General features: G+C 42.3%; 1 protein-coding gene across 2 annotated transcripts in view; it reads left to right on the forward strand.

Moving 5' to 3' along the window:
- vps35l (VPS35 endosomal protein sorting factor like) overlaps positions 1 to 20,738 on the forward strand; it is a 51,731-nt gene extending 30,993 nt beyond the window's left edge. For both annotated transcript variants that reach the window (XM_055650956.1, XM_055650957.1), the window contains exons 27-31: positions 12,395 to 12,534; positions 13,492 to 13,657; positions 15,674 to 15,792; positions 17,674 to 17,820; positions 19,356 to 20,738. In XM_055650956.1, the coding sequence (XP_055506931.1) occupies positions 12,395 to 12,534; positions 13,492 to 13,657; positions 15,674 to 15,792; positions 17,674 to 17,820; positions 19,356 to 19,454 (671 nt within the window). In that variant the 3' untranslated portion in view covers positions 19,455 to 20,738. The remainder of the gene's footprint in view (positions 1 to 12,394; positions 12,535 to 13,491; positions 13,658 to 15,673; positions 15,793 to 17,673; positions 17,821 to 19,355) is intronic.
- The last annotated feature ends 1,171 nt before the right edge of the window (positions 20,739 to 21,909 follow it).

The raw sequence follows: 21,909 nt of genomic DNA on the forward strand, positions 1-21,909 counted from the left end.
GCAAGGAAGCTACTATATGCATTGATAATTACATTGATTTAACCAGTACTAATTGTGTACATTTAGGTGCTGTTCAGAGATGTTATTTATTTCAATATCATTTTCCCTGCAAGGAATGGCTGATGTAAAACTGGATTCCAAATGAACTAGCATTTTAATTGAACGTTATCATATAATCACAGTACTAGGATATTGTCCATTGTTTAACAGTGAATCTGTTGCAATAAGTGTTAAAACAATCATAGACAATTCAACACCAAATAAGTTTATTCAAACACAGTTCAAACGCATAGAAAAATAGATTTACATGAAAACGCTATTGTAGGACAGCCTTCACAAGTTATAGGAGCAGAACTGGGCCATTCAGTCCATCGAGTCTACTCCACCATTCAATTATGGCTGATCTCTGCCCACTAATACCATTTTCCTGCCTTCTCCCCATAACCCTTGACACCCGTCTGGCAATTTTACACAGTATTTTGGCCTCATTAGTTGCAAGAAAAATCTTCTGCGTTTTTTTTTGTTGGATTAATATATTTGATGATATAATCTCAAGCCAAATAGTAAGTGTGCAAACACAGATGTTTCACTTTTTCTGAAGTAATACTAATGACAATTATATAAATTAGAGGTCTAGTCGGAGGCTCAGAGGGGATAGAGCCTTCTCTGTTGCTGCTCCGGCACTCTGGAACACCCTGCCGCTGCACATCAGACAGGCCCCCTCACTGTCCATCTTCAAATCCAGTGTTAAAACGCATTTGTACTCCCTGGCTTTTGACCATGCCTGAGGCTTTGCTTCTGTTTGTGGTGTTTTTGATGTTTCTTTATTTTACATGTCTTTTCCTACTATTTCTTTTGATTGTTATTTTTGGTGTGTATTAACTTTTTTGTCAATGATTAGTGATGTACAGCACTTTGTTGCAGCTATGTTTGTTTTTAAAGTGCTCTATAAATAAAATTATTATTATTATTATTATTAAATCCTTTAATTAATCTATTTGGAATTCTTGGGTCTATAAAATATTAGCAAAACTATTGTACAGACAAAAGAAGTTGAAGCTGCTCCTTGAAGCAGGGTCTCAATCCAAATGTTCAAGAAGGAACTGCAGATGCTGGAAAATCGAAGGTAGACAAAATTGCTGGAGAAACTCAGCGGGTGCAGTCCGTCTCAATCCAAATGTCGACTTACTCCATTTGCCTCCACTGTTTCAGATGAGTGCAGTGTTTTTTGTTCAGCCCCTTTGTATCTTTTCTGGCTATTTGTTCTATGTGCAATTTATTGTATTGGCCAGGAGAGTAAACTTGAATGAATTGTGTGTTGAGCACAGGGAGCAGCTGTAATGCAGCTGTAAATCTATTCAGTGCTGGGTTCAATAATGTTCTCGGGAATGTTGGAACAAAACGTTTCTGTGTATAGCATTAGAATTCACAATTGTCCTATGAGTTTACAGATCTTCACTAATATTACTGTCTGCTAAAGGATTTCTCAGAAAGGGAAGTGGACATGATGTACTTTATTTGTACCTAATATCTGATGGGTCTGTTTGATTTAGACATCATTAAGTGACCTAGACGTGGAAAAATCATAGTCCTGACAAAACAAAGTTGAAAGCACGCATGAGTAAGAAAGCACTTTGGGGCCTTCGAATAGAAATCTACTGCCTTCATCTCATTCTGTCCTCATTCCAGTCTCTCCTTCCTCTCATTACATGGGCATGACTCAAGTAGGGAAAGCTGCTCTCCAAGTGGTGAGTCTCAGCTGAAATGTTCCCATCTGTACTCTTTGTCATCTTACAACACTATATATCTCATTTAACTCATGTAGCTTTCTTAAATTTACAGTTTCCATCCAAATGGTGATACAAATGAAACCACAGGTTGTGGCTTGGGGTCAGCTCGGGTCATCTGTGCCACTTCCAGTCACTTTCTGGTCATTAGTGTTTAGTATACGTGCACTTTGAGCACCTGCCCTTCAGTAGTCAGGGCGTTGAGTATAAGAGCAGGAACATTATGTTAGTTGTACAAGGCGTTGGTGAGGCCTCATTTGGGGTCTGGTCACTCTGTTACAGGAAGGGTGTTATTAAGCTGGAACAAGTGCAGAGGAGGTTTGAGAATGTTGCCAGGACTCGAGGGTCTGAGATATACAAATATCAGAAGGGAAACAGACAGGATGAATGCAGTCTTTTTCCCAGAGGAGGGGAATCAAGAACCAGAGGACATAGGTTATAGGTGAGAGGGGAAAGATAAGAACCTGAGGGGCAACCTTTTCACACAGAGCCTGGTTGGTGCATGGAACGAGCTGCCAGAGGAGGAAATTGAGGCAGGTACAATAACAGCATTTAAAAGATAGGAGGGAGACAAAAATGCTGGAGAAACTCAGCGGGTGAGGCAGCATCTGGAGCGAAGGAATAGGTGACGTTTCGGGTCGAGGCCCTTCTTCAGATACTTGGTCAAGTACATGGGTAGGAAAGATTTAGAGGGATATCGGCCAAATGTGGGCAGGTGGGACTATTGTTGATGGGGTATCTTGGGCAGCATGGATGAGTTAGGCTGAACGAGCCTCTTTCCAGACTAATCCAGACTAAACCAGAAGAGTATTTACAAAAATCTGACAGTTCTGTGATCACCACCACTGATCATAACTTTGTATTCCAGATGTGTTTAATTATTTGAGCATAAATCTGTCTGAGTGCTGCAGGATTCAGATGTGTATCTCCACATCCATTGTCTGGGTCTCCAGCAGAGCACTCCAGTAAATGATGCACAGTGTATTGTATGGTGAAAGTATCTGTCATTGTTAGTTTGACAATAGGCTGCGGGACATTTAACATCGCCCGCTGGGGGCTTTGACTCTGTCTTTGACTCTGACATGGGGGGGAGAGGGGAGTGCAGGGGAGAGATATGTTTTTTTTTTTGCCTTCCTTCACAGCGAGGAGAAGATGCGCTGTGAAGGATGTTTGTGTAAATTGTGTTGTGTCTTGGGTCTTTTTCGTTTTGTATGTATGACTGCAGAAACAACATTTCGTTTGGACCTCAACGGGATCCAAACGACAAATAAATTGTATTGTATTGTAAGAACATTGTTTAACTCTGCTACAGAGAGCAGTCTGGAAGTCTTTCACTGTATCTGGTGGGTCTTTTATACTTAAGTGCAGTGTCTACACAATCCATTTCAGGCTGGCTTTGTGGTTGGAATGGCAGGTTGAAGCCTCAACACAAAAGGCTGAATCTTTAATTATTATTATTATTATTATTATTATTATTAAATTGTTGAAAATACAGTGGTGATGGTTTCCGACGGAGAAGTAAATTTTAACATAGATCAGAATCTGATCAGATGATCAGTCCCTTCCACCGACTGAAAGTGCAGATGTTAAACTGACTTATCTGGTGTGTTATGTGGGTTAAAATGTGAGTCATGTTTGTACTTTCTGCCCAGCTGCCGTGTGCTGTGTAGATGTCAGCTCATTTACAGCTGAATGTGGAACTGCTGATGTAGGGCTGGGCCTCGTAGCTCATTGTTCTATTCTATTGTTCACAACACTGTCCAAAATGCAGTCCATGGGGTTTGGATTATTTGTGTCCATCTGAGTGGCTTGGTTTTGTTTTGTTGTTCTAGTGTACATCACGGCAATGTTGAGATCATCGACAATAACGTGGAGTAGTTACTCATGTGTTATACATTTACATTCTGTGGCACAGATGTTGCATTCCTAAAGTTGCCTCCTACATTTATTGTAGATTCCTGATATTATAAACATATGGTTGCACAATAATGGAATAATTTAATACAGAACACTATCAAGTACACTTTAAACATGTCTTGTATGCTTTCAAGGTAGAGTTGTCTTCTTTTTGCATGTGGCGTGCACAGCCTAATGGAGGTGTCCCACTGTGCGAGCTAATTCAAGAGTTCTCCCGAGTTTCCCCTGATTCAAACTTGGAGAATTACGGTCATAGCCGCTCGTAGGTACTCGGGGCTCTCGTGGACATTTTTCAACATGTTGAAAAATCTTCACGAGTCTTCTCAAACTTACCCCATTTCCTGTTTGCCAAGGACCTGCCGTTAGCGTTACGAGCCACTACGAGACGTCCCCGAGCTTCGACGTACCCGCTATGTACATTCTACGTGCTTACCACGAGTTTGATTGTTTTTTAAAGTCGGGAGAGCTCTTGAATTAGCTCGTATAGTGGGACAGCCCCTTAAAGTTGTAGGACAACTTGTTCTATTTGATCCTATTTGATTGTGCACGCCAGGTTGATTGCATTCGTTGAAACAGGGCGGACCATGTGTAGGTTGAAATCTCCCACCCCAGAGTTGTGATGACATCTTGCCAATTACATGTTTGTCACAAAGAACAATAATTCAAAAGGGAAATTCAATTTAAGAATATATTAGAATTTGGTTCATGAATTGAAATAGTTAGATTTGAAGAAAAATTCCTTTGTATCTGTGGAAAATTATGAGATGTTTTCCAAGTAAAGTTAAATTTAGTCCAGTGGTGGATACTTTTTCTGACTGCAGTTTAGATTTTACATTTGAAGGTGAGAGTAACATCCTTTATGTTATTAAACATCTGAGCATCTCAATCCAACCATCTCGTGACCACAAACTGCCTCATTGCGATGTTTCTCCCGTGTTTGCAGATATGCTGTTGGAACAGACGAGCCTGTGCAACATTTCCCTTGTTTGCTTTCTGTTTTACAGATTGATTGTTTTGCCTTCCTTTGGAAATTGCACATGCAAGATATCACTGAGACCCCAATGGCCCTTCAGTACGTCCCACCTGTGCTCTCAATATTCCACTCTCCTGCTCTTCATAAGCCTGCACTGATTCCCTTTCCACAGATATAGTCACATATTTAACCATCATAAATGGCTGCGATACACAACGCAAAATATCCTATTGCTGATAACATTCCATCTGTCCTTCCTGGTCACTGACTTTCCTGTAAATTCAAATCATTTCCTAAGTTTCATAACTTCAAGGAACAGAATAAGGCCATTCTGCCCATCAAGTCTTGTCCAGCATTCAATCATAGTTGATCTATCTTTGGCCTCTCAACCCCATTCTCCTGCCTTCTCCCCATAATCCCTGATACCCATTCTCAGTGACATAGTTGATAAACTTATGTTTGAAATCTTCTCTTTGAGAAGAATAGTCTCACATTCTGTGTTCTCTGCACAAATTTAAAGTCCCGCATCCCTGATACCATATTAGATCATTTCCTTTCTACTGTTTTATTTCATTTTACCTTTTTCAATATGTTAATGTTCTTAAACTGTGACCGCCATTTTTCAGGTCAATGAGATCTAAATAAATGAACATCATTTTAAAGCTCTCCTTTATGTACCGAAAATTGACAAATATTATTTTCCTTCTACATTGTAGTTCTCCTGACCTTAACATCAGTTAGTTAAATAAGCATAAAGCCATTTAGTCCATCATATTTGAATAGCCTCTCTTCTGCTGAAATGTATGTACAAAATCATCTGGTGGAAGCAGACTGATTGTGTGCATCTGCACTTAAAGCAATTGAAGATAACTCGCGCATGGTTGCTGGCATCTTGTGATTACCAGTTGAATATAAACCCAGTCTGACTGGATGAAATCCTCTGCTGTTACTGTAGGTGGCTGTAAAACATTATGCTATGGTAAATCTAAATCAGTGGGTAGCACATCTTTCTCTCTGTCTTAGTTCCATATCACAAAGCCAGCTGAATATGGACCAGTACGTCAAGGGTTATCAGATATTATCTATGTTGACTCTTATGAACGATTAAATAATCATTAATTTAACTCTCAAAGATGCGGCACTTTCTGGGCAGGTGGTGATAATACCTAAATTTATGCTGTCGATGAAAAGAGTATATGTTCAATTTTATTATCTTTCTCTGATCTAATTTATTGTATGTGTTCTTTGGTAGTATCTTAGGGTTCTGTCGGATAGAAAACGGCAAATAGAAATATGAGGAGCACAAAATAATGATAAAGAGGGCACAGGCTCAGAATTAAAGGACACACCTTTAGAAAGGGGATGAAGAGGAATATCTGTATTCAGAAGGTGGTGAATCTGGAATTCATTACCACAGACGGCTGTGGAGGCCAAGTTCCTGGGTATATTTCAAGTGAAGATTGATAGGTTCTTGATTAGGAAGGGCATCAAAGGTTACAAGGAGAATGGGGTTGAGAGGGAAATTGTGTTATGTTGCCACTTGCGGGCAGAGCACAAAGGCAAATTCCTTGTATGTGAATACTTGGCCAATAAATTTATTCATTCATTCATGGTAAAATGATAGGGCATTGACCAAGCAGTGAACTAAATTATATTGTACCTAGTTTCTACATATTCACCAAAGCATATTAAAAGATATAATCTGATCAGTCTATTATTTTGTGTAAATGCACTTGTATTCACCTGTTACTATCGTGAGAATATTTAGAGTCTCAACACTGTTTTACAAAAGCTGCAAGTTGATTATGGTGTAATTAAGTACTTGACAACCTGGATGTTTATTGGACCATTAATTGTAATTCAAAACCTTTGAATACATGGTTTGTAATCTATAAAGTGTCTTTGCATGAACTGGATTAATTTGGATTCAACACAAAGGCAGTTGTCAACACTAAAGGTGTCGATGTAATTTGGAGCCAGAACAAGCTGCTTATATATATATTACATGATTAGTTTGTTGCTGGCTGCTTAATCTCTCCGTGAGTTTATTCCTGAAATCTGGTGTAATAACTAATTTCCCTGTTGCGGCGACAAAGCTGGGCTATATTGACGATATTGATGTCCTTTCTGTTTAACAGTAACAAGATTCTACATTTATTTAGTTTCTTCAGTAATGCAAAGCTCTGAGCTTTTCACATCTATTGGAGGATATATGGCTAGAAGTTGGGGGCTTGGTAAAAATAAAAGGATTTAAAGAAAGGAAGGCCAGATTTGATTTTTTGGAGTGCAGGAGGCAGAGGGGGGGGGATCTTAAAGAGGCATATAAAACCATGAAGGGAGTAGTTGGGGCATAGTTGAGGAATCTGGAGGATGTTAGAGGTGGGAGGGGCAAGATTTAGGATCCTGAGGGGCTTTTATTTCACACAGGGTAGTGGATATATAGAACGAGCTGCCAGAGGAGGTAAACCCAAGTGGATGAAGGGCCTGTTTCTGTTATGTTTGAGTCAAATGTAGGACTGCAAAGGCAAGGCGATGGAAAATAAGTCTTGGTATAAGATAGGCAGCATAGTTTGGGAAAGCTGAGGTTTAGAGTTAGGGACGGCCAGTCAAAGTAAGGGCATTGATGAATGGTGGCAAAGTTAATGGTGTTAAAGGTGAGCAACACCACTAACGGAGTCGGCAGAAGTTATTTGTGTCCTCACAAGATTACTTCAGTGATATGGCAGAAATGGCATGAGGTTATTGACAGCTGAGGCTTCAAACTATAAAGGATAAAGATTGCAATTGAAGATGCGAGGGAAATTGGAGGTTGTGCAGATACATGGGCAGATATGTAAGTTGTGCAGATATGTAGGTTGTGCAGATACATGGGCAGATATCCCGAAGAGGAACATGGAACTGGAGATGGGCACAAGTTGACAGTTAGTCATTAGCACAATCAGAAATATGCTTCAGTTTATCTTCTGCTTTTCAAAAACCAAGTGGCAGAAAAGATCAGCAATATTGAAGGGTGGTTTGTTTGTGTTGGCATAGTCCTCTCCCCCATCATACTCTACTCAATGGAGGAAAACATTGTTTCCATTTGAGGAAGATTGTCAGTAGGTGATGCAGCATTGCAGTTAAATTGTGAAATAAATCCGAACAGAGACTCACTTTCACCTTGCAAATTAACTTTAATTTGAGGCGTTTATTTACCTGTGCCAACTAAAATTAATCTATTAAAAGATGCTGGAAAATGGCAAGGATTGACCCTTTGCCTTTTAGTTATTTTTTTTCTCCTTTTAATAGTTTAGCTAGAATTCAGAACAAGCCATGTGGGAAATTAACAGTCCTACTTTGTAACAACCTAAAATGCTGCTTCAGTGAGCTGTAATCCTGCATATCTATGTCAGCCATTAATGACCGATTGTGCAACATATGTTTTAGAGTGCTGTCATCTTACACATCATTGCAGCGGTATTGCTTGGACCATAGCCATCCAGGCTTGGACCTTAGCCCTCCAGGCTTGGACCTTAGCAATCCAGGCTTGGACCTTAGCCCTCCAGGCTTGGACCTTAGCTCTCCAGGCTCAGCTGCCCTCTGACAATTCAGGAAACCCTTATACCCATTGTTCATTAATGCTGGCTCAAGCTCACAATGTCAATCCTTTAAAGTCTGTGTCACTTTTAAATGAATACTCAAAGGGAAAATAAGGACAAGAGGACTTGAGCTTGCTTTTATTTGAAAGTTTTTCAATGACTAGGTGTGGGGATCCTTATCCTGCTAAAGACTAGGGGGCTGGGGCACACTTTCAGAATAAGGGAAGGTCATTTAGATTGAGGTGAAGAGAAATGCCTTCCCTCAGGGGAGAGTTGTCATAAGGGTTCATTCCCTCCATTGTAACAGTCCTGTAACGCCATCTCAAACTGTTCCTATTGGACATGTTGTTATGGTGCCACGGAAGCAGGAGGTGGACCTTGCTGAGACCCCAAGGGTGATGAAGTCACTCTCACATCAAGGCCAACTACCCATTCCTCATCTGTGTGAGTGTTACTGTGTGATTCTGTTGGGACATGAGGCCAGGGGTGGGATCATGGCCAGGCTGCAATGTGTCTTCTGCAAACACCCTGTTTCCAGCAAAAACACACACTAGATTCTCCAGCCTCGTTTGTTCACTTGTAAGGAGATGGGAAGATGAGGAACCTATTCACCCCCTCTGGTTCCTGCTCCATTTAATCAGGTCATGGCCGATCTTCACCTCAACCCCATTAACCTGACCACACAATATCCTCCTTGCTTCACTTCCTCAAAATTTAAACCAGGCTTTCCCCTGGACTCATTGGCAAAGAGTTATTCTTGGCATGGGAACGGGGATTTGTGAACTTTCCATGTTTATAGCGTTGATGAGAGGGAGGGGAATGGGTTTGCCCGATAGTTGAAGACATTTGGTTTTAAACACATTACTTTCCCCATTATATTCACAAGATGTCTACAGTGGGTCTCCCTCTGAAGCCAAAATTCAGCAGGTCATAAAAAGTTACAAAAAAAGAGTTGAAGCCGTGATTTTTTTTTGCAAGATAGTTATGTGAAAACAAAATGTTACTGAACATCTCCCTAATGAAGGTTGCTCCGGCAATGGCATGCCCAGATTTACATGGTTATTCTACTCTCCCCTTGAGAGGTGACTGAGGGATCTCCAAACCCACCAGTGAGTGTGAAGAGATTTTACCAAGCTGGAATGTCCAGATCCTGAAGAGTCTCAGGCTGGCTGAAAGGCAGGTTGTGAATAAATCAATGTGAAAACCATCATCTTATCAGGGGCTGTAGCAACACCTGAGAGAATAGGGTGCTGTGTAGAACTGTCCCTCCTCACTTCCAAAGCCTATCTACCTTCTACACACCACCAGCCAGGCAATAATGATAAACTTCCCACTCAGCTTGGTGAGTTGAGACCTACACTCGGTAAAACCATCCATCCGTTGTGAAGACATCCATCCACCATCTCATGTCTTTAGTCTGCACACCTCAGCATGCTGTACAATCTGCACCTGCATCTCCAATCCATAACCTCCACTGCCCAGAGCAAGGACAATGTCCCCTAGGCTAAACCGCAGCTTCTCTTCAACTGGTGCATCAGTTTGCAAATTGTCCTGGTGGCACTGTGTCTGGGTATACACCACTGGTGTGTCATTGTTCTGGTGGCACTGTGACTCGGTATACACCACTGGTGTGTCATTGTCCTGGTGGCACTGTGATGAGGTATACACCACTGGTGTGTCATTATCCTGGTGGCACTGTGTTGGGGTATGTACCACTGGTGTGTCATTGTTCTGGTGGCACTGTGTTGGGGTATACACCACTGTTGTGTCATTGTCCTGGTGGCACTGTGTTGGGGTATGTACCACTGGTGTGTCATTGTCCTGGTGGCACTGTGTTGGGGTATGTACCACTGGTGTGTCATGTCCTGGTGGCACTGTGTTGGGGTATACACCACTGTTGTGTCATTGTGCTGGTGTCACTGTGATGGGGTATACACCACTGGTGTGTCATTGTCCTGGTGGCACTGTGACAGGGTATACACCACTGTTGTGTCATTGTCCTGATGGCACTGTGACAGGGTATACACCACTGGTGTGTCATTGTGCTGGTGCGTTCTACCTGACGACACTGACGGGGAACGCTGCTAGTTACACCCACGTGCTGTTGACTGAACAAGGATTAAACATTTCACTGATTAAGCAAATAGTGGCAGATTTACAAAAGGATGTAATGAATTAGCCAAATGCTGAATGCTCACAGGATTATCAAGCCAGCCTGAAATATTATATTGCAGTAGGTTCCATGGTACAATCAGTAAACTTCTGCTTCCTGATCGCCCTTAACGTGAGTTGTTGCTATGGTGATGTTTGTATTTATGGCTCGTCATGTCTAAAGATGGACAAGCATCCTTCTTTGTACAGATCTAGCATTCACATTATTATCTTGGGTCAACATTAATATTCACTGCACCAACATCTCTTAATTGTTGTTCAACATTTGATTTTTTGATTAATTGTAGAATAATGTTTTGTTGTTGCGTATAGATGTGTGCATTGGATAACCTTGTCAGGTTGGGTCACCTGGTGCACTACCTAATGGCACTGGGACACACTCATCCACTGGGTATGTTCAAGACTTCTACTCCAAAAATCTGTTGTCCATCATCGTTTCACCATGAGAGGAGTATGTATTGAAATAAGGCCATAGAGTCTTTACAGGGTGGAAACAGGCCCTTCAGCTCAACATGTCCTGGCTACACTCGTCCCAACTGCCTGTCCACCACCTCATCTAAAATAAATTAATTGAATTAAATAATTTGCATTTGTAATGTTGATGATGTCATTGTAGGTCTAAAATAATGATCAGAAAACGGCATTTTACACAGTGCATTTTTTATACATTTTATACAGTGCATTTTATACAGTGCATTTTATACAGTGCATTTTATACAGTGCATTTTATACAGTGCATTTTATACAGTGCATTTTATACAGTGCATTTTACAGTGCATTTTATACAGTGCATTTTATACAGTGCATTTTATACAGTGCATTTTATACAGTGCATTTTATACAGTGCATTTTATACAGTGCATTTTATACAGTATTTTATACAGTGCATTTGCCGTTGCATTGTAGTCTTGGTCTTTTTAAACATGTAGTTCAGGCTATACCCCAGTCGGTGGCTCTGTGCTCAGTGTCACCGTGGATCTCTGTATCTGAGGATTTAGTGCGAGCTGGCATTTCTGACTGATCCAGGGCAGATCACTGAATGTGAGCAAGGGCTGCGGTGACCCTGGGCAAACTCTCTCATCTCCAGGGTCAAATAAGGATTTGTCTTTCTTTGTGAATCCTGTAATTTCTGCAGAGTAATCTGTCCTTGCGGTTCGCATTATTGCAGAAATGGTTGATGGGGAGGTAGGTGCCGAATGGAACAAGTTGCAATGTCAATCGTTAACGAGACGTGAGTTGCATTAAAACCATTGATGGAAGAATGAATCATTAAGGTGCACGGCAATGCTTGGTCTTTGCCACCAGGGGGAGTGTCAAGGTGACTGCACGGACAATGGTGATGATGTTGAAAGGCATCCACAGTTCTTGTCATGGAAAGCAAAGGTCCTATAGATAGACCACTCCTGCTAAATGCAATGGGCTGACGTGTAGTACTCAACGGAGCGGAACGTGGGCCTTTTTGTCATCCATTTCAACAACCCGACCTGACTCGCAGTTTAATCAACGTTGCGGGGGAACAGTTTGTGTTAATAAATTATAATTCTGAAAATGAGGAGAAGATTTTTACCAAAGAACTTTTATTTTTACGAGGATGTTTCCGTAACCGGCTTCCGTCTCCGCACTAGTATCTTTGCTCCGCTACGGGATCTTTGGTGCCGAGACGGAAGCCGGTTACGGAAATGGGGCCGAAAATGACCCATTAATCTGCCCACGTCTTTTTCATCGAGTGAACTATCTTGCTCGCTATAGGATCTTTGATGGAGTGTTTGTGACAAGTGGCAATGTTTTTGTGGTGATGAGAACATAAATGCAACATGAACAGACCACGTTACAACTGTGGCTTTAGCATTAATATACCAGCATACGGTAGGATGTTGGCGTTAAGTGAAAGGAATCATATAGGGAGAGATAATAATTTACTTTGCGGGGAACGTATTAATGAATTGATTGCCCTTTTTCTTTAATAGCTGATGCCTTCTTTAAAGCTGCAATCAGCCTTGTAGCAGAAGTTCCAAAGATGATAAACATTGATGGGAAGATGAAAAGTTCAGAAGGATATCTCCTTGAGTTCCTCAGTAACTTCTTTTCCACACTGTTGATTGTGCCTGTAAGTATGTTTAATCACTGGATGTAGACACCTGTGGCAGGGGCAGGGGCTGGTTGTGTGCCACAGACCAGCAGTTGCCGCAAGGTGACGAATGGGCAGAGGGGTGTAAAGTCCAATCAATCAGCAGAATCTGCAGTTCCCTCTTAAGCAGAATATGATGGTCTGTTTCGGAAAGTTCACACAGGCTCCAGAAACACTGGCTGCATTTCCCAACCTCCCTCACACTCCAGAACTGTTCCATTGGGTTAGGGGGTCGCTAATGAGGAGAGTGGTGGGGTGTAGCGGTGAGGTGAGGGGGAAGTGGGCAGAGAGGGGAGGGGGGGGGGGGGGGGGGGGGGGAAGTAGAGTGGGAGGAGGGGCCAGCAGATGAGGAGGAGGAGGGAGGGGAGGGGAGGGGGTGAGGGTGTATTTGGACCCCCTGAATGCTCTCAATAAAGTCTGGCAACAAGAAACTGTCTCTTGTCACTGTGATCACAAATGCTTCCATGTACCTCCCTGTACCAGCCACCTCCTCCCACACTGAGTATCAACACGACTCCACTCCTGTGTAGATCATCTCTAAAGTTAACTTCTTCTCCGACCGCACTGGTTGTCTGCCCAGACCTTAAGCTTCAGGATCCCACATTTAACCTGCCCTCACACTCACTGTAAACTCCTGTAAACTCATCTCTAAGGCGAGCCTGCCTCAGGTGCCTTGCTCTCACATTTGCTGGATATTGTTTCTTTAAAAAACCTGAGAAACGTAGCTTTGTTCAAGATGCTACATAAATGAAATAGTTGTCCCGTCAAATGATCGAACAGCAGCCTTGTCCTTGCACCTTTGCACCAGGTGACCACAATCAGGTGCAATGTCGATGTGAAATTGTACTGGAGGACAGTGGATAGCTTGAACAAGATTGATGGGCTGAAGAACTTTGTTGCTATTAACCTGCTCTCTCCTCTACACCTCTTCAATAGGATCATCCAGAACAAGGTGTTCTTTACTTAGTGCGAGGCCTTTTAAACATCATCCAGGATTACATTTGGGAAGACCAAACTGATACAAAAGTACGGATCTACATAAACGTTTTGCATTTACTGGCTGCGGCAAGTCAGGAAACGTACCTCTACCACGTGGACAAAGGTACGAGTATCTAGGCTTGGTAGCAGCAACAGAACGAGTGCTGTACATCCCATGGTCAGAAGCTAAGCACTGTGACTGCGGTAAAGGAATCACCCATGTGTGTGGGGCATTCAGAAATGGCCACGTTAGTCCAGTTCAGTTTATTGTCACGTGTACCGAGGTACAGTGAAAAGCTTCTGTTGCGTGCTAACCAGTCAGCGGAAAGACAATACATGATTACAATAGAGCCATTCACAGTGTACAGATACAGGATAAGGGAATAATGTTTAGCGCAAGGTAAAGCCAGCAAAGTCCGATCAAAGATAGCCCGAGGATCTCCAATGAGGTAGATAGTAGTTCAGGACTGCTCTCTAGTTGTGGTAGGATGGTTCAGTTGCCTGATAACAGCTGGGAAGAAACTGTCCCTGAATCTGGAGGTGTGCGTTTTCACACTTCTGTACCTTTTGCCTGATGGGAGAGGGGAGAAGAGGGAGTGGCCGGGGTGAGACTGGTCCTTGATTATGCTACTGGCCTTGCCGAGGCAGCGTAAGGTATCAAAGAGAAATGGCCGACTGTCCCTCCAGAAACGGTGTGGCTTCTGTTCCACACTTCCAGCTGATGGCAACACTGGTGTTTGTAATGGGGTGAATTTTTCATTTTAACCATTCAAACTGAAGAAGAGAATAGGTTATTATCCGGATGAAAGATGTGGCACAGATACAGGACAAGGTACAAAATTCACATTGCTGTCAGAATGTAGACACTGTCTACTGACCAATCCCATGTCTCTGCAGTGACAACATTGGGACACAAATGGAAGAGTAAAAACAAGGCAGGAATGGGGTGATTACATCAGCACTTAACCTGCTGGGGTCCGCTGGTCAGCCCAGACTCGCTGGGCTGAAGGGCCTGTTTCCGTGCTGTATCTCGCAACACGAAGTACATGTGATCATCCCCCATGTTGTGCAATAGCAGTGTTACAGCAGAGCTGTACATGTGAAGCATGTTACATGTTTACATGTTATAGCGGAGCTGTACATGTGAAGCATGTTACATGTTTACATGTTATAGTAGAGCTGTACATGTGAAGCATGTTACATGTTGTAGCAGAGCTGTACATGTGAAGCATGTTACATGTTTACATGTTATAGCAGAGCTGTACATGTGAAGCATGTTACATGTTTACATGTTATAGTAGAGCTGTACATGTGAAGCATGTTGCATGTTTACATGTTATAGCGGAGCTGTACATGTGAAGCATGTTGCATGTTATAGCGGAGCTGTACGTGAAGCATGTTACATGTTTACATGTTATACCGGAGCTGTACATGTGAAGCATGTTACATGTTTACATGTTATACCGGAGCTGTACATGTGAAGCATGTTACATGTTGTAGCAGAGCTGTACATAGCATGTTGCATGTTTACATGTTATAGCGGAGCTGTACGTGTGAAGCATGTTGCATGTTTACATGTTATAGCGGAGCTGTACATGTGAAGGTTCCTAGGGAGAGGGTGTAGTCAGGATGAGTACTGCTCTGGGCTGTTGGACAGCTGCAGATGCCGTTTGGTTTCAATGTGATATTGCCGACTCCACTCTAGTCGTGTGCATTCATTCTATTTATAACTCTGCTCAAAGCCAAGTTATTTCAATTGTTGGAATCAACTACAACCACATCAGTTGCTGCTCATTCCATTCCACCACGTAACAAAATGAATCACATTTCATCAAAGTGTTCATTGACATATTTCACTTCAGAGAAATTGGAACGATTCACTCGCCCATTCACTGCCCGTGACTGTCACATCACCAGGTTATATTGTCACACAATAGTCACCAGGCACCAAGAGTAGATCTCCACCAAAGATGGGCTCAAACTGTGTACGAGAATGATGCTGCGAATGTTTTGTAGCTTCTCTGACTGCAGCACTGCCAGTAAAATGTTGCTGCCTTGTTGACAGCTCAGTGCCCACAGTGGACAGGACCACCAAATAATATCACGCTACAATCCTCATCTGTAAACGTTTATCTTGCAGTCGATTCCAATGATAATCTGTATGGGAGTGACCCGAAATTCTTGTCTGAAATCAACAAACTTGCCGAAACCCTGATTGGACAAATCCTGGACCATCTGAAGACTCTTGGGAAAGAGGAGGTACGGTATTAAATGTCTGATGTTAACACTCCGGTTTTAATATCTTATCTCCAGTCTGTCGGAAAAGTAGTTGATATTAATGTTGCATTGTAGAGGCCAAGGACTTTATATAAAACGTGTAATGTTTCAGAAAACAGATAATTACCAGCTTTGAGCATCCCTCATTTGCACAAGTTGCATGCCATTGTGAGCCAGCTTTAAGTAGTTTGGAATATATTTAGTTAGAGATGAATGATCAACTATGCTCAAACTATGTATGGCATAAATCATAGAACCAGGGAAATTGGACGTGTGTAAACTGAGAGATGTCCAATTGCTGCAAATATCTGATCTCTTCTGTATTTACTACATTCCGTGGAGTTCGTCTTTGTAGTAATGCTCTATACTATCTGGATTACCACCTAATGAAGATCAGCTCCCTGGAGCAGGATGTTCATGGTGGTGACCTTCCATGGACAACACATGTCCTTGGGATATAGACCAGAATCTGTTCATTGGGCTGGGGAAGAACACGTCTTCGTTCTAGGCTTCACTACAAATATTGTTATTTTAAAGTACCCTGAAAAGATGAAGGTGTCAATATATTTTGTTGCATCGAGCATTTTCAAAAGTGATGGCCATTCCCTGCTACTTGACTTTCACAATTATATTATATTTTATATATTCTTGATTAGTGCGGGTGTCAGAGGTTATGGGGTGAAGGCAGGAGAATGGGGGGTTAGGAGGGAGTGATAGATCAGTCATGATTGAATGGCGGAGTAGACTTGATGGGTCGAATGGCCTATTTCTGCTCCTATCATGACCTTTTGATCTTATCATCTAGCTTTAGAAAAGCGATGGAGGTTGACTCCACAATTATTAACGATGTTCTAGAAATTAAATGAACCTTGAAGGGTGTTTCTTAAATCTGTCCACAAATATAATATATATAATATATATATATATATATATATCATATATATATATATATATATATTATATATCTATAACTATATCTATATATATCATATATATGATATATATATATATTAAACTATGTGGCTGCTGGCTGGCTGGCTGTGTGTGTTTCTGACTTGTGGCTGCCAGCCTTTGATTCGTTGCTACGCCAACGCCAGACCCAGAAACGCCGAGATTTTTTCCATTTCGGTCGAGATTTCACTTTTCATTCCAAGTATCCACTCCTCATTAAATTTCGTCGTGTTTATGTACACATTTTTAATAAAATCCTTCTCTCCCACTCACTCATTTTGTCGCCTCCTGCTGGCCAGCGACCATAACGGCTGCTGGCGCCCGCATCTCGCCTCAAAGACGCCATTTTAAAACAGCCGCACTGCTGATTCCTGAGCCGCTTGAGTTGGAGGACCACGTCTCCCGTGGGGGCTACGGGTAGGGAACGGCTGCGTTGGGGGAGCAGACCCAACGGGTCTGCACTTGGTCTAGTATATATATATATATATATATATATATATATATGTGTGTGTGTGTGTATATATATATAATTTAATCAGGGCACTGAAGTAAGGACATTTTGTTTACGACTAATCAACTCACACTTTGCATTTGCCGTTTGCTCTCATTTTTATCCATTCCAGTCATCTGATCCTTCAAACATGGTCAGTCCTGTTGGTGTGCTTGCATGAACTCTTGGCTGCCACTTCCCCAAACCCCATTCAAGATGTTATCTTCACTTATCTCCCAGGAAATCTGCTTGGTCATATTGAATTAGGAACTGTCCAAGTGCCAAGATGACCATTGCACTTTGAAACAGTGCTGTGGCAGTGGTAGCCCTGGTTTAATAATCATTTATTTCTGATCCATATGTCTGGTATAAATAATATTTATGTGCATTACATGCCATGAAAATGTGTGTTTCTTTTACAGACATTGAAGCGACAGAGTGCCTTGAGTTTGTCCTTATTTAACAGCATCCTCATCCATGGAGACCTCCAGAACAACAAACTTCACCAGCTGACAATAAATCTCTGCAATCTTGCTCAAAAGCATGGGTTTGCTGATACTAAAACCATGGTAAAAAGACAACACTACAGCTGTACATCCTTGTTGCACCTTTACACTTCATGCAGCAGCAGTGGTTATATATGCAACAATCCTCCTATTGTTAGACACAAGACACAGATACTGGTTTACAAAAATGACACAGTGCTGGAGTAATTCAGCGGGTCAGGCAGCATCTGTGGAGAACATGGATAGGTGACGTTTCACAGAGTGCTGGAGTAACTCAGCGGGTCAGGCAGCATCTGTGGAGAACATGGGCAGATGACCTTCTTGAGACCGATTGTGGTAGGGGGAGGGGGAAGAAAAGTGGGAGATAGGAAGTGCAGGACAAAGCCTGGTGAGGTGTCGATGGATACAGGTGAGGGGTCGATGGATACAGGTGAGGGGTCGATGGATACAGGTGAGGGGTTTCTGATGGGCAGATGGTTAGACAAAGGCCAGAAATAAAAAGCCATGTGAGACAGACAGAAGAGAAGAGAAAATACCGATCGTTAGATATTTTGTGTTAAATCGTTGAAGTGAATTTTTTGGGTACTGTGAAACGTAATCATTGTCGGGATGAAGTCGAGTGAAATTTGGTCTTGAATTGGGGTGGCACGGTGGTGCAGCGGTAAATCTACAGCCTTGCAGTGCCAAAGACCTGGGTTCGATCCTGACTACGGGTGCTCTCTGTACGGAGTTTGTACGTTCTCCCTGCGACCTGCGTGGTTTTTCCCCAGGTACTCCAGTTTCCTCCCACATTCCAGACGTACAGGTTTGTAAGTAAAATATGGAAATTGTCCCTAGTGTGTGTAGAATGGTGTTAGTGTGCAGGGACCCGGTGGGCCCGAATGGCCTGTTTCCACGCTCTATCTCAAGTCCAGTCAAGTTTATTCGTCACATACACATACGAGATGTGCAGTGAAATGAAAAGTGGCAATGCTCGCTCACAGACTTTGTGCAAAAAGACAAACAAAATATCTCTAAACTAAACTAAACTATAGCAAAGGTTTATGTCAGATTTATTTATTTGGACTAAAAATGTCCCGTTGGTTCTACTTGTAACCTTGGGTTACACAAAAAAGCTGGAGAAACTCAGCGGGTGCAGCAGCATTTATGGAGCGAAGGAAATAGGCAACGTTTCGGGCCGAAACCCTTCTTCAGACGGTGTGTACAAGTCAGGCAGAATCTGTGGAAAGGGAAACAGAATTAATGTTGGGGCCAAAGTCAGTTCAATCAGTTCTGGTAAAGGTTGTCTGGCCTGATATATTGACCCTGTGTCTCTCCACAGATGCTGCCTGCCCTGCTGAATATTTACAGCACTTCATGTTTGGATTGGGGTTTGTTTTGTCGTTAGTATTAAGAGCAGAGCTGTGCTAAATATCACGGACAAGTTTTGCCACCCACCACTGAATTCTTGATTTAAAAATGAGTCTTGGATAAACACCTTTTGTTCCAATGCAGCACAATTTGTAGATATTTGCAAAGGACAGTTTTTAATCACCTTCACTTGTTTTTACTGTGAACTCTCTGCACTTTTGATGAATGTTTTGTGCATTTTTTTTAAGGTGAGGACATTGGAACACATCAAATGGCAGGGCCGGCAGCCGAACATGAGACATTTAGCAGATCTGGCACTAAGACTTCCCCTGCAGTCACGAACATAACACTGTCGTGTAAACCTGCAGCTGCCAATGAGAGACATCTCTTCAAACTATGGTCCTGCTCTGTAAATGACTGTTGCGTCTGCTTCTGCTGAGAGCATATATTGGAGGCAGAGGAATACAGTGATCCTCACTATGAAGATGTTCACACATGGGTGCTTTGACCTCACTGGATAAGGTGAAGACTTGCTAGATCAGTACTTGTCTCTGTCTTTGTGTTTCTAATGATCAATGTCACATCTGCACAAGAGATCTGCTATGTTTCTGTTGCTCCAACTGTCTAATGACCCAAGTAAATGAGGAGAATGGATGTACTTGGGAGAGTCCATGATGATATTTAACATTGGAAGCTATAACCGCCTGGGGCCTAAATATCGTTCAGACCGAGGCACATGTTAGCACAACCATGCTTGGTTCCATGGTGCAGGGCTACCATTCAGAACTATCACTGAACACTTCCCCTCCAATACATTCAGTGTGTGTGTGTGTGAGTCAGAGTTTGGTGTGGAACTCAGGCTCTGCAATAGGTGGTGACATTTACTGCTTTGTCCCTGTGAGCACAGATAGAGATGGAGATTTGCCTCTCACTGCAGCCACCATATTGCTGTTGTGGTCAGTTCCACAGATGCAGGAACCCAGTGGATTCTTGGCCCACGGTTGCCTTCACAGCACCCCAACTCCTGCCTCACCTAACAAACATCGACTGTTACACTAAGCAGCAGAGGGATGGATAGTTATGTAGCATTAGCAACATTATAATGACGAGTTACTGGATGACATTTTCTTTGGGCTATCATTAATTGGAAACATTTTGACTACATTTAGTTGAGGTTTTTAATCACCTCCCTACAATTTCATAACAAATTGGGAACAGGAAATTTCCAGAACTGTCATTAAGGGGCAAATATGAGACTATTTTCACAGACAACTGCAAGATTTTGAAAATACATTTGTAATTGCAGATATCTGTACAATATCTTTTCTGAAATATATTTAGCAGTCTTCAATGTAGCAAATATTTGTGTTTATTTTCTTGCCCTAGCTCCAGAAATTGTTGCTTAATGCATTCATTACCAACTAAAACTGATTAATTTATACCAACCAAACCCTTAAGTTGCATTTTAGACCGATCTAAAACAAACTAAATCATGTCTTGTATGTTTGTGGGGGTGGAAAGGGATGGTTTGATGCAGTGTCAGACTGGTCATCTGATCCGTGAAGTACCTGCCAGTTGTGTGATGACTCTACATTCATTCTTCCTTTTGCTTGGTAAATAAATACAACAGAACAATCTAAATGAGTTATCATTTTACCTAGTTTGTTGTATCCCTGATTTAATTTGAAACATCAATTTTAAATTGGAGAGTACATATGAAACAACAGTGCAGTTTCACCATCAATGTGTTTGGTCACTTGATGGGCTGTGAAACTAATTTTCAATCTTTATAAATCTGAGGATAAACATTAGAAGGGTCTCGACCTGAAACGTCACCTATTCCTTTTCTCCAGAGATGCTGCCTGACCCGCTGACTTACTCCAGCTTTTTGTGTCTGATCTCTGGCAAAAAGGAATCCCATTCCATAGAACAAAGATGTGAGATGCACAAGGAGGTGCTGACAGATCTCGCTGTGTCACTGTGGTGAATCTCGGAAGCTTCATGTCTCAAGGCTTTCTGCTTCTTCTTATCAAGTCCACACACAAGATCAGAAGTTGTTCAGCCAGAACTGAACACAAATCTCGGCATCTGCGGACAATGGTGTCTGCCTTGTCACATCTTGTGCCCGGTGGTGGTGGTGGCAAGATTGGTGGAGACAGGGCCGCGATCGATGTGAACGCTCTTTCCTTGACACCTCAAGGCTTCCTGACTCTGAGGAACAATTGGAGTCATCACAGGGCATTTCTGGGGACTGAGAGGTTTCTGTGCTGTGGTCTAGGTGGTGGTCAGCACAGCTGGAGAGTGTTGTGGAGAATTGCAAGCACAGTCACACTTCAGAGAGACCTGCTGGCAGTGTAGAGATAGGTGGTGGGATAGATGATAGATAGATGGTGGTGGGGTATGGTGGTGGAATAGTCACTGTGACCACCTGTTGGTGGTGTCACCATGATGGAATAAACCAGGGCAAAAATGCAGTGAGCACGAAGGGCTCCACAGTTGGGGATGTAGGATGTGCAGGCGTTGGAGTTGATGTCATGAGATTGTGTGGCTTGTAGAATAATGAGACCTCCTACCCGGTGCTAGACTAGAGGGTGCTGTAGGTGCGGTGCTCAGAGTTAGTTAGGGTAAAGGACAACAGTCCATAATTATGACGCTCCCAGCAAACCAACCTGCAGTCCTGGAGAGTGGATATGTGATTCATTGCATTAGGGTTGGGGTTAGGTTGATGCACTGAAGGGCAATGGGATCTTACATCTACTTATGCAAAGTTAATTCCCTCCATGGCAATCTCCCTATTTTGTT

Source organism: Leucoraja erinacea, chromosome 20 (assembly GCF_028641065.1).
Source record: "Leucoraja erinacea ecotype New England chromosome 20, Leri_hhj_1, whole genome shotgun sequence".
NCBI classification, from domain to species: domain Eukaryota; kingdom Metazoa; phylum Chordata; class Chondrichthyes; order Rajiformes; family Rajidae; genus Leucoraja; species Leucoraja erinaceus.